The sequence below is a fragment of the Macrobrachium nipponense genome, chromosome 14 (assembly GCF_015104395.2).
Source record: "Macrobrachium nipponense isolate FS-2020 chromosome 14, ASM1510439v2, whole genome shotgun sequence".
NCBI lineage: Eukaryota > Metazoa > Arthropoda > Malacostraca > Decapoda > Palaemonidae > Macrobrachium > Macrobrachium nipponense.
In genome coordinates this window covers 37,965,421-37,980,394 of record NC_087207.1, presented here as the reverse complement: position 1 = coordinate 37,980,394, position 14,974 = coordinate 37,965,421, and the positions used below count along the sequence as shown (strand labels likewise).

General features: G+C 33.1%; 1 protein-coding gene across 2 annotated transcripts in view; it reads right to left on the bottom strand.

The window, feature by feature from the left end:
• LOC135226478 (matrix metalloproteinase-2-like) overlaps positions 1-14,974 on the bottom strand; it is a 718,121-nt gene that overhangs the window by 176,184 nt on the left and 526,963 nt on the right. For both annotated transcript variants that reach the window (XR_010317231.1, XM_064266087.1), the window contains exons 2-3: positions 9,362-9,463; positions 7,488-7,666 (exon numbers count right to left, since the gene is read on the bottom strand). Coding sequence is in view for 1 of the 2 variants with exons in the window: in XM_064266087.1 (XP_064122157.1) it covers positions 7,488-7,666; positions 9,362-9,463 (281 nt within the window). In the remaining variant the exon portion in view is untranslated. The remainder of the gene's footprint in view (positions 1-7,487; positions 7,667-9,361; positions 9,464-14,974) is intronic.

The window sequence follows — 14,974 nt, the reverse complement described above, 5'->3', positions numbered from 1 at the left end:
ACTTGAACAAATTCTTTCTGTACTCACCGGACAACACCGGGCAATAAATATCCGAGGGTCAGTAGCAATTCAATTGCATCAATTTACGTTATATAACACCAATCCTCACAATAGAAGTCGTATGGCTGGTCACTACCTTGCACCCTCTACTACACTCGAGATTCAACACAAAGAGAACTTTGTTCCAGATCAGCCCGACTTGCTGACATTGATAATGATTGCTGTCGATGATCTACGAGACGATTCAACTAACAGATCGCTAGTAAAATCGAGAAAATTAGTAAAATAATAAATAAACGTAATCTTATTTTGTTTCACAGTGCTCTTACATAATAACTATTAAAACTAATATTACATTTATGGTACTGCAAGTTTTTTGCTATGTTCTATGGCAACGATCACAACAAATGTCTACCTTCATCCTGGGTGGTGGAAATATTTGTTTTGGAGAAATTTATAATAATTCCATTCTTAATTCATAAATCTACCACTTTAAAGATATCTTTTTCTATCAGTTTGGAAATTAAGAAGAGCATTACTTGAACAAGTAACAAAAAATACGGAAAATAAAATGCATCCACCGTATTGTTTCACATGATAATATGCTAAGTGCCAAACTAAGGAGCGTAATTTTTGGGCATTCTTTTCTTCTTCTTCTTCTTCTTCTCTTCTTCTTCTTATTCTTTTCTTCTTCTTCTTCTTATTCTTCTTAATTATTATTATTATTATCTATTATTATTATTATTACTATTATTATTAATTCATACATTATTATTATTATTATTATATATATATATACATATATATATAATATAATATAATATATATATTAATTAAATAATTATATATATATAATTATATATATATATATAATATATTATATATATATATATATATATATATATAATGTATATATATATTAAAACTATACTCGTCCAAAAATAATACCATACGATCAAACACGAACAAATGTTTTTATGAATGGCATTTCCGATCGGAATTTATATTCACCTATAATTACAAAATCGTGAAGAGAAAATCGTTTTTTTTTTTTTTTTCATTTTAGACAAGTAAGGACAGCCCTTTTACTTCGTTTAGTTTCCCTTAGCCCACACAAGTCCCTTTTTACTGAAAAGAAAAACATGAGGGCAACTCAATGTCATTATAATACAAATTGTAGAAGAATCTAACAAAAAATAAATAAACCTCATGTTAGGCCACAATTGCATAGAAAAAGATCCTTCACAAGAAAGTGAACGACAGTCACATGCATATATATATATATATATATATATATATATAATATATAATATATATGTGTGTGTGTGTGTATGTGGTGTTGTGTGTGTTGTGTGTTGTGTGTGGTGTGTGTGAATCACTTTATTCGGATGAAGGGACTTTCTAAGCATTTATTTACCTGACATAAAGCCCATTTTATTTATTTTAAGATTCTTTTGATATAAGAAAATAATAGATCTGAAATATACAAAAACATAATAATACGTAGATCAGAAAAAAATCAAACAGAAAAGAAAGCGTGTTTACCGTGTACCCTCAAGCATTGAAACACCAACCAAAGAAGCTAGGAAACGCTCCAAGAAGTGCAAACAGTGATTACCCAGTCACCAATAGCTCCAGTCAGTTGTTGAGAGCATTACTGAAGGGCGGTCAAGCTTCTACAAACAAATCACAGATTATCTGTAGGTTTCATGGTTCAATCCTTCTTTCCTTTGATTCGGGCCGGGGATACTAACTGGCATTAGTTACCCAGTCCCCATTAAGCCATTAAACATCAGGTAGCAACGTAGAATCAGTGTCCACAATGTCTACCAGAAGTGAAAGATACACAATTTTATTATTATCACATTTCTTATATTAATTATTCTCGTTGTTCATATATAAGTCTCTCTCTCTCTCTCTCTCTCTCTCTCTCTCTCTCTCTCTCTCTCTCTCTCTCTCTCGCTGGACTGGCGTCGATAGCTCCTGATGACACTAATATAAACAATTTACCTCGTTACTCCCAATCCCAAAATACCTAGCAGCTTCTTGGCTTTTCCAAGACTGTTATAACTACCACCAACACAATCAGAGAGAGAGAGAGAGAGAGAGAGAGAGAGAGAGAGAGAGAGAGAGAGAGAGAGAGAGAGAGAGAGAGGATATAGCAAATATTAATAAAAGCTAACAGAAAATCAGTCCTTTCTCTTTCTCGTAAAACTCTAATATGCATGTATGAATACTTTCCTATTCACGCATCCACGAATGGATGAGTCTGATTATGTAGGCTTGGCATACAGTCTGTAGACTCTTAGTTCAACATCACAAAATATATATATATATTATATATATATATATATATATATATATATATATATATATATGTATATATGAAAACATTGCAAGTCACTACTAAAAGCTTTCCTATCTGCAAGTTCAAGTCCACAGTGTATCTCACTCACACACACACACACACACACACACACACACACACAGAGAGAGAGAGAGAGAGAGAGAGAGAGAGAGAGAGAGAGAGAGAGAGAGAGAGAGAGAATCTTTTTCTCTCTCTTCTATTCCTCTCTCTATGCCATAGGCGCAACTCATAACAGTCGACTAAGAGTTAGGTTCATAATTTACAGCATAGGTCAACATAGGAACATTGGACTTCAGAAACGCTCTCATTCGTTATTTCTTGCCCATTTCGAGACTTGCAAACGTACACATGAGAACCAAACGCACTACCGATGAGAGAGAGAGAGAGAGAGAGAGAGAGAGAGAGAGAGAAGAGAGAGAGAGAGAGAGAGAGAGGTGGTGTAAAGAGTAGAAAGGTTGGCAGTGAATAAAAGTAATTACTGTAGACGAATCCATAACCGAGCACATTGGGAACTATGAGAAAAGAAAGTCTCGGGTTACAGAGCAAAATTCAAGAAAAATTACAAGTTGCGGAGGGAGACCGATAATGAATGAGGGGGAAGAGAGTTAAACCTCAGAAGAAATGCATTACCGTTAACAGAAAAGGGGCGATGCGATACAAAAATAGAAGAGTTCAATATAGATTACGATTTACCAAACGTAACGGATACAATTCCTTTAATATTTCTTGTGAACGAAAACTGGAAACTTTTCCACTTTGAAAGGAATCACGTTCGCTGAACCTCTGAACTTCTGAAGTTCCAGTGTTTCAAAATCCCAAAACTTCTCTAAGCGGTAGACTGTAATTTGAATTATGAGGTTTCATACATTGCGAGAGTTGAGCGAAGGTAGTACATTTACATATAATTTACGCTTTAGAATCTAATCCAGCCCATCCACGTCCCCTTTCTAAAAAAAAAAAAAAAAAGTCCGATAATTTTCTACTCTATTCCGTCCTTTCGATGAGTTGTGTATTATATCCTCATGTTCACGCATTTATTGCTGGAAAACGATTGTGGAATTTATGCTATTTATTTGAGTCAGAACTCGCTATACATCAGTTTTATCACCACATCCCCAAAATATAACGAAGCTTTTGGATACCCAATCCTGTTCAACCAACTGTACAGTGTATTTCGCTAAGGTAAATAACAATTCAAATTAAATAGACATAAACTATATTACAATCTATTGTAGTTACCCATTGCATTACTTGACCTGTCATAAAAAACGAAAATATTACATGAGTTGACCACTGAAAGAGAAAACGTAAATATTTAAAAACACTAACCCGTTAGAAAACGTATAAAAAATTTCTGGGAACTCATTTCCACTACACTTTACCTTTTGCTGTTTAGGGTACTTCCCAAGATTAAACGAGAGATGGAGAGAGACGGAAGAGAGAGAGAAGTGAGGATGAGAGAGAGAAGGAAGAGAGGATATGGATGAGAGAGACAGAGGAGAGGAGAGAGAGGAGAGGAGAAGAGGTCTCATCTTTTTAGAATGGTCCCTTCAGTGCCCTTTAGCGTGCGTCATACCAGGCTTTGTGTCCTACCCTTGAATTTATCTGTTTCAGCGTGCATCCTAACAAGCCAAAATGCAAATAACAGTTCGAAACTATCTATTTAGATAACTCTCCTTCTATATATTTTTAGATGACTTGACAACTAACCAACAAACTGCCAAAAAATAGGTTGAAACTATCTAGTTAGATAACTATCTTTCTATCTATTTTTTGAGAACGTTACAATTCATTAACAAAATGCCGAGCTCTAAGATTTTGTAAATATATTTCAGTCATTTTGAATTTTTCTTAATCCTTTATGAAGTGTACCATACATTGATGACACGCTAATTACTTTTTTTCATGTATTTATTATGGGTCACCTGTACGTGCAAGCCAACAGCAGTGACAGCCCTCGGTTAAAACCCGTTTATAGCCAACGTACTAGCAGAATCTACTATATTATAAACATGTTATATAATGACTATATATATATATATATATATATATATGAAAATATGTATATATATTATATATATATATATATATATATATATATTATACATATATATATATTATTATATATATATATATATAGATATATTGTTATTTGACTAGCTCCTACCATAAATATGATTTCCTTGGACAAATATTGGATTTACCAAAGACAAATTAGGTTTATATAATGCCGCTCCTCGTACAAACAAATTAGAGTACAAAAATGTCGTGCCGAAATTATCGCACATACGTTGAATGACTAATGTGTACCTTATTGCACAGATTATAGATACAGTTTCAGAACAATTCTTCACACGTAGTCCTGATAGGCCCCGTATTTCAGAGTCTGGCTTAACTGGCTTCCCTTTCAAAGAAGTGAAAAGTATTCTAAACGTTAAAACTCGCAGAACAAGAGGGTTTTGAATCCTCACCTGTGCCACACAGTATGATGATCGAAATGCTAAGTAATTGATATTCATATAACAGACTTACCATATATCACAAACGTCAACCGGTATTCAGCATAAAACCACCGTGAGCTGGATATAAAAAATCATTCATACGCTTCACAGTGTTAGAACTTGATATGATAAGGAATGAATGTATTGGTTTCCAGAACTTTTTTTTTTTCTTTTTGAGAAACCATATTTTCTTTATATCCTCACTCATACTATTCAAAAACAATTCTGACGAATCAATCAATCCTTATATAGCAAGGTGCGATCTGACCTCCAGCATACCCAGAGGGCGTGCTAAAATCTACGGTCAAATAATGTTGTTTCATCAACGAAAATTAAAATAAGTACACTATAATTTATTAGAAATAATTGTTCTGCACTGTTTATCAGGAACATTATTGACTTTTTGCATTTTCATTCTAATAAATAAAACATAAAAATCCTATCCTAAAATTCCTATATTAAACTCAACGTGGAACACCTTTTTCAGATCTTTTTAGGCTTTTCCATAGGGCTTTCCTGCCGCCCCTCAACAACAACAATAACAACAACAACAACAACAACAACAACAGCAGCAAAGTCGTTTGTAAACTTAGTTCCAGAGTAAGCGAAAACTGCCAGTAATTAGCAACCGGTTACTTTCAAAATTGTCTGATAAAAATTCAGTTGCTTACGAAACTGGTAATGAAACAAATAAAAAGGTTGCTTCATCATAAAGACAAAAACTGAGCTACCACTACTCCCAATAAATAACTATCGGCGCTACATGTGCAAAATATGCGCAAACGTGTATGACCTTATATATATATAATATATATATTATAATATTATATATATATATATATATATATATATATATATACATATATATATATATATATAAAGGTCCAGGAATCCACCAAACCACATAGTGAAGAAAATTTTATTAGGAACGTTTCATACTGCTTCAGAGTACATCTTCAGCCTGTAATTATAAATTGTGACAATTTAATTAATAGTAAAATAATACATTAAGACTAAAATATCAAGATAATAAGTTAATTAAAAACCTTAGAGAACATTTAAAACAAACAATAGACTAAAACTTTAAGAAATATGTTAATTAAAATTTACAGAAACATTTAAAACAAATAATGAGAGGACAAGTACAAGTACCCTAAGTACAAGTAGAGAAGGGAATGATTTGAAAACACAGTTTTTTGAATTTTAAAATTAATGCCATCTCAACCCTGGTTTTTAGACCTATGAAATATACCTCAAATTGGAATTTATTTCACGAAGCAATTGAATTTTTAAAGAGGTTATTTTATTAACAATTCTTATCCAGTAAATGTTTTTTATAATGTAGTAAATAGAAATTTTAAATAATAATTTTTCTGAGCAAGTTCCTTCCTATGATGTTTAAGAAGCTAGTTATGTACTTGTGCCATTCCTTTACATATAAAAACAAATTAGGCGAGCGAATAAGGAAAATCATTGAAAGTGAAATAGGTTGTTTAAAATTAAACTTGATTCCTGTCAACCCATTAAAAATTGGCACATTTTTTTTACACAAAGAAAAACTACCACCGTTCATGAGATCGACGTCATTATAAATTTAATTGTCCGGGTTGTCCTGGTATTTACATCGGATCGACCAAACGGTTACTAAAAGTGAGATATTCCAGTCACTTAGGTGTTAGCTACAGAACAGGACAAAGGATAACAAACCCAGAATTATCCAATATCCGTAACCACGCCAAAATATGTAAAATTAATATTGATAAAACACATTTCTCAATCATTGACAGCACTCCCAACGATTACTTAGCGACACTTGAGTCATTATACATCAAACGACTGGTTCCTTCTCTAAGTGCAAACGTGGCTGCTGCCACGTTGTATTTAGCATAACTGAGATCTGGGCCGAACTGTGTTTTCAAATCATTCCCTTCTCTACTTGTACTTAGGGTACTTGTACTTGTCCTCTCATTATTTGTTTTAAATGTTTCTGTAAATTTTAATTAACATATTTCTTAAAAGTTTTAGTCTATTGTTTGTTAAATGTTCTAAGGTAAGGTTTTTAACTTATTATCTTGATATTTTAGTCTTAATGTATTATTTTACTATTAATTAAATTGTCACAATTTATAATTACAGGCTGAAGATGTACTCTGAAGCAGTATGAAACGTTCCTAATAAAATATTCTTCACTATGTTTAGTGGATTCTTGGACCCTTTTTAATGCTCTCACCTGATTGAATATATATATATATATATATATATATATATATATATATATATATATATATATATAAGTATACTAATATGAGTCAGTGATTACAAGATAATAAGAACGTATGAAGTAAAGAATGTGAGATAAAATTATTACAGTGCATTCATAATAATTCGCCACCCTCCAAACACACACACACACACACACAAAACATATATTGTGCATGATATCTAAAACATCATCTTACAGTGTTTAAAAATAATACATAAAAATAAAACACCTATAGTAATAAAAAAAAAAATACCACGTGGAAATAAAAATGGCTAAAAAAACAAAGATGTATTTGTGTGTGTGTGTGAAAAGAACACAATGAGCATCATTATAATAATCTTACTGGATGACTTACCCCCAAGTGAGGTTGTATCTGTCCCAACGGCTGCCTTGTTTGACGAATCTCTTGACCCGACTGTGGGCTTGGAGGTTATAATTCCCAGGCATGACATCTGGTAAGGAACACCGGGGCCGCTTCATCAAGGCCTTCGTATCCTCGTCTATGCGGCCGGTGACTGGAATGTGACCAAAGCGCTGTTCGAAGAGATAAAAATCTGTTTTAAACAATTCGCATATGGTGAAGCATATTTCGTAAAGAATTTCAGCAATGTAGTCAAAATTGATCAGTGATGGGGGTGGCACTATATTTAAAGTAAAAACTGCCCGAGTTTGTTTTCCGTAAACGGCAAAATGACTGGCATCTTTTAGCAGCATTGCTGAATACAAAGCGCTTCCCTCAAGCACTCGGAACGAAGGGAATTTTTCTTTTATGGCATACTATATTCGGATGAAATGGTTGTGACCACAACAGACTCATTAGGTAAAGAACTGCCAATTTTCTGCATTAACAACCATACATTTTGTATTCTTTATAAACATATTTATCTCTTTATTATAATAATATAATAATAAATAATAAAACATGGAAAGAAAGGAAATCAGTATTCTTATCGACTTTGATGACGGATATAGCTACTAATGAAAAATTCTATTTAGTTATCCAGATATTTAAAAAAGAAAACGTGACTTACAGAGAAACGTACACAAATTTAGGGATAACTGCAAAATATTATTCACGTTTCGCATACTGGAGACCGGAGCGGGTTTTTCCGTATAAGGCTACAGACTAACATAAATAATATTAATCTACTAACAGTAGCATGCGCATGATAAACTCAACAACACGCCTGAAAAGGCCACTCTATTGTAAATTCTCTGAATAATCTAATGAGGATATTTTACTTAATTAAAAATTTACGGAAAATCTTCTTACATAGATTCAGGTGCAGGCTTCGACAACATTATAAAAATGAAGCTTTTCAGTCATCACTTACTAGAACTCTCAGTTATTTTCATCCTTTGTCTGATTAATTCTGTAGGACAAAAGAACCGCATTCATTTCATATTCTTAGTGTGTGTGTGTGTGTGTGTGTGTGTGTGTGTGTATATATATATATATATATATATATATATATATATATATATATATTATAGATATATATAGTATATGTATATATATATATATATATATATAGTATATATATATATATATATGTGTGTGTGTGTGTGTGTGTATGTATATATATATATATAATATATATATATATATATATATATATATATATATATATATATAATATCTATATATATAAATGAGAATCCGAAATGAATAAATTACTTTTAATTTAACTTTATTCCTTTCTTTTTCTGCGACACTAGGTTTATGTGCATAAGATCGTGAGAATTTTTAGATGTAGAATAATTTACCTTAATAGAAAAATTTACTTTAGTTCAAGAATACTTATACTACACAACTATTTATCAGAGGTTGGTTTTGTATGTTAATATATATGGAATTTACAAAAGAAATCAATATAGATATATATATATTGATTTCTTTTGTAAATTCCATTTATATTTGCATACAAAACCAACCTCTGATAAACAGTTGCTGTAGTATAAGTATTCTTGAACTAAGGTAAATTTTTCTATTAAGGTAAACTATTCTACATCTAAAAAATTCTCACGATCTTCCTGCACATATACCTAGTGTGGCAGAAAAGAAGGATTAAGAAATTAAAAGTAATTACATTATTTGTATACAGAAACACGAATATAAAGCGTTTTAAAGGTAAAATCAATTAACATGTGTCTACTTCTGTTCTATCAACCATACAATATTAAGATATTTCGCCCCCATGTTTTCATAAAAGCAACAGTTCTCCTTACCTGCATGGTCTTTATAGCCTCTCGTAGCTGATACTCCGTCCGAAGATTCCCTGTCTCCATATCAGACATGGGGAGGTAACCATACTTCATCAGGTACCATTGCTGAAAAAGGAAAAGAAACGTTTTTCAAAACGATATTGCTTAAACAAAGTAACTAAACATTGGCAAATATTAAGTATTCATAGTTATAGCATGATGCCAGCTTCTTTAAGAGGATGAGACCTCATGGAATAAAGCACTTCTCTTTCAGTGGAAAGATTATATACAGTAGTCGAAAAAAAAAACATTGTAAGACTCCACAACTCTTATTCTTCTCTCCTGCGTTACCTTCTCACTTCTACAAGAGAACAGTTATCTTTCACGACCGTTCCTAATAAACTCTTTGCAAACAGACTACATTGTCTTAGTAACCACCGTGGTGTAGCAGCTCTCCTATTACTCAAATAACTTCTTGTGCCTTAAAACCTCTTCAGTCTTCCTCACACGGTTCCTCATCTGTGATTGTTCGAGTGAGAGGCGATAACTAATTAGCTTTAGACCTATTTCAGAGAACCCCCAAATTGTTACAGATTTGATCGTTTCTTACTTGATTTAGTTTAGACCTTGTTAGGTGTCCAGTGGAAATTCATTCATTCTATAATAAAAATATTGGAATATAAAGCCGCAACAAAGCATATGAAAAACGCATTCCACAGATTCCATTTTAGTTATCAGATTCCTTTGGACTTATGTGCTGTGATACATTTGCAAGTATATCGCACACCGATTTATATAAAACTTCATTAGATTACCTGTCACTGCTTCTTCTTCTTCTTCTTCTTCTTCTTCCTCTTCTTCTTCTTTTTTTTTTTTTTTTTGCATAGCAAGGATTTAATGAGCTTTATAACTATGCGCAGACTTATTCTTTTAATATTCGTTGGCACAATTCAAACTTAATCCATCAATGAATTTTAGATTTTACTTAATAAAATACTTCACGATCATCTAGGTTGCTGCTGAACACAATTTAAATCAAGGCTTTTTCATTGTTCCAACGTCTCCCTTCGAGCCCTCGTTGTCATTCCAGTGTTGCTTCCCTGATAATTCCGTTTGGTTTCAATAACTCGTCTAAGTTTCTGTATATTTGTCAGCCACACTACTTGCAGCTTTTGCCGTTAGCACTAGTGGCTTGATGTCAGTATTCGATTTCCTCATTGCTAAGAATTTTCGTTGTTACTTATTCAAGAGTACGATTTGTGGGAAAATAAAAAACTTTGCATAGTTCCCCCCACGATATTTTCATGTAAATCGTTTTCTTTATTAGACAACAGTTCACGGATTCACATTCACTTCAGGGTATACTCAACAAAGTCTTACGCATCCCCAAAGTTGAAACAGAAGAGGTTAGTTAGCCAGGCGGTGGGCCCGTCCCTTCGCATAAGTCATGCTCAAACTGTTCCAGTTTCACCCAGGTACAACCTGTTACAGGCCACCCTTTATACAAATCAAACTGGGAATTATTGGATGAGAAAATAAAACTGCATAAAAAATTCTTTTAAATACAAATGAACGGTAGAATTTCCATGTCAGTGGAAACAACCATACAATCAACTGGGCAAGGGCAAAAAAAGATAACTACCTCTAATCATGTAATCGATAGAAACATTACCGAGTCAAGTTTTATAAGAAAAAGTTTTTGTAAGAAGATGAATATCAATCATGGCACGTTTAAACTTTATATATTATTTATTAGAAAAATATGCAACTTGCATAGATTTCAAGTATGGAAGTTGACAGTGGAAGAAGGTAGAAGGGTGAGGCATTGCAAAACAGTTATAAATGTAGTACTGACCTCAGTCACTAAAGAGTGTATAGATCCAATTATTCCCTCTTGGCAAGTGTGAACATTTCTATCACTTTGTACTAGTCTTCTGAAAGAAGCCTTAGGCATAAAAATGAAACAGATATATCCAGAGGTACTTGTAGATATGTGAATAATGTGTTAAGTGTGATTATAATCATATATATATATATATATATATATATATCTATATATATATATATATATATATATAATTGTCGTAGAGATGGAGGAAGGAATGACACAAGTCGACCAAGATTTTTCATGTATATTTTTAACACCTCCTCAGGGTCAAGTGATACAAAAATCATTATTTGCTACAAAGAAACCTCTGGTGGCAGCGAATATATTAACATAAGAACTATCGTAGCACTATTTAAAAACTAATTGTCTAAAAATGTTGTTTACAAGTGTTCATCCATTTTGTAGTACATCCCGGGGCTGCTGTTGATCAAATCTACACGATTTTTCTTTATTATACATGATTCAACAACGTTTCGTTTTGTGATGTCTATACAAAACATCTCTTTCGCTTCTTTCCCATTCATGGTGTGGTTGCACTCATTCATATTTGAAACAAACCGCTTGCCTTATTCCCCTTTCTGACGAAATGTTGCTTTAATCTTGTTTCGAGATCCTTTCCACTTTGTCCACGTACATTTTATTACACTGATTGCAAGGGATCTCATATATGCACACAATCTTCTGTAGAAGGAAATTCCTGATTAACAAGTTCTTAAGTACATAGTTCTTAAAAAAATTTTGCGTCATGTATAATAGGGAAAGATCGTGTAGATCTGATCAATAGGAGCCCCGGGATGTGCAAACTGAATGAACTACTTGTAAACAACATTTTTAGACAATTAGTTTTTAAATAGCCGTACGATAGTTTTTATGTTTATGTATTGCTGCCACAGAAGTGTCTTTGCAGCAAATAATGATTTTTGTATCACTTGACCCTTAGGAGGTGTTAAAAATACATGAAAAATCTTGGTCGACTCGTGTCATTCCTTCCACCATCTCTACGACAATTATATATATATATATATATATATATATATATATAATATATATATATAATATATATATATAATATATATACACACACATATATATATATATATATATATATATATATATATAATATATTTATTTATTTATTTATATATTAGGCCACTGTCCATAACAGGGAGTGGCACATCGATACTTTACCAGCTAAACTGTGAATGAATACAGTGCAGAAAACTTTAGCCAATTAATACCCCTACAAAAATGTGTTGGATCAATACACAGTGTCCAATTAGCCTCTATCTAACACGTTCTACGTCTTCACTTCCTCTCTTCTAACATTTTTAAATCATACACTCCTCTAGCCAACCTAACATCCTCTGTATTCATTCTAGTTGACCAAAATATCCCAAAACACACTGATCCATCTTTTCAACTATGCAAACCTTTTTATGACACTAGTCATCTCAACAGACACAACCTTCCCTTTGATACTTGCAATAAACATCCATATTTCGCTGCCATACAGGAGAAAGTTGGAATAACAGTCTGTTTACCAAGTCTCTTCCCAATCTTCAGTCTTTGGCACACGCCTTCCTATCATTCTTGCGTCACCTAATCTGCTACTCAACTGTTTTCTCATCCTATCTTTATCCAATGTTTGCTCCCTAATACCTTTACAATCAACCATTTTCATTATTACCCCAACTACATTAACATCCACTGCTCCATTTATCTCTAACTAAATCCCTTTGTACATGCCTGTCCTATGTCTAATTAATAAGCTTGGTTCAAGTCAGGCTTTCTTTGCAGGTCAGCCGGGAAGTGTAGTCTATGTTCGGAAGTTCAAAATCATTGCCCTGTGTACGTGTTTACAACACCTGAAGTCTGAATATTCTTGTATTATTCTCTGGCTGACATTTGACGATCACTTTCTGCTGTGCTTTCTTCCTCTAGGCGTATACTGGCAAATGTTAAGGCGGGTCTAAGGAGAAATGACAACCATTGGCGAAGTTTTGAAAGAAAGGTGGTCTGGCATATGCGAGATCTGAGTGCTAGGTAGCACTCAGATAGGTCAGATTATTCAAGACATCCTAGGTAGCGAGGACTTATCGTTCCGATGTCGTTAGGCCTCTGGGATTTACATAGGGATATCGGAATTAGTCACCACTTGACAGCTGGAGGGAGTTTTTGCAAGTGGCATATGTTTAGGCTTCTGCTACTTCTAATTTGGTGGGGCCATTATTTCCAATGGGGAAAATCTTCGCTTATTTTAAAGAGATTATATGGGGACAGAGCCGTGAGAGCTTTGACGAGGTCAGCGAAGGAGAAGTGTTTAATTCCGTAAAAGAATAAACTCCGTTAATGGTATCTGACCGGATAACACGGATCCTGACTTGTTTTATGAACTCGTGATCTCGAAAACAACCACGATCTACATGTGACACCTCCAATATAAATGTCATAGTAACTCCAGTATAACTTTTGACGAGGAAGTGAATATACTGTATAAATAAAATAAATAAGTAAATAAATAAACAAATATTATATATACCTATATATGTATATATATGTGTGACTCACACATAGGCATTAGTTACCGCACAGGGATGAAGCTTTCTAGTCCAGAGCTTTCAAATATAAGAAACCATGCACAATTATGCAAATGCAGAATCAACTACGATGATTTTAAGATAATTTAATCCAGCCCTAATGAAAACCAACTCCCTATACTCGAGGCTTTGGCCATTAAGCACCTTGTTCCAACATTGACTAACAACACTACAGCAGTTCCATTATACATTGCTTAGACCGCCCACTATCATCTTTCCTTGGTTATCTCGACTCCTTCTCACTCTGTCAGGCCTTTCAGCAACCGAACCTCGGGTTGTAAGGTTTGTTTATATCTAAAAAAAAAAAAAAAAATTGTATCAATTTTTACTTTGTGTATTTTAGTTATTTTTATTTTATTTTATATTTTATATTTTTTCTCGTGCTTATTTGTATGTGACAATTTATGTTAATCTTGCTGGACAAGTTTGTCATTTATGTATATTTGTTTTTTATAGCCTTGGAAATGAGACCATAGTCTTGAAACGTTGGCAACAATAAAACAACCCAATGTATTGAGCTATTTTGCCTCTTCACCGCTATGTACATATATATATATATATATATATTATATATATATATATATATATATATATATTATATATATATATATATATATATATATATATATATATATATATATATATTATACACACACACACACACACACACACCACACACACACACACACACATATATATATATATATATATATATATATATATATATATATATATATATATATAGTATTCGTGTAGAAGTATTCATAATTAGAATGAGTGTGTTTGTGTGTAAGTAATTAAATGAATGCAAGACAGAAGCTGAAGAATGACCACATTCATACCTATTCATACCTGCTGGGCGTAACTTCTCGTCCCCGATAACCTGCGAACGAGCGAAAAAGAAAATGTTCCCTGCCACGTGATAAAGCAGCCTAAGTCAACACCGATATCCCACTGATATTTGCAAAGGCGAAGTCTATCACCGGCTAGGTCTAGGTCTGAGGAGAGAGAGAGAGAGAGAGAGAGAGAGAGAGAGAGAGAGAGAGAGAGAGAGAGAGAGAGAGAGAGAGGAGTAGGTACCTTGTTGTTTTAGAAAACATTATCATCAGCTCCTCGTGTCATCATCAGATCATCTTTTGTGGATTTTTCAAT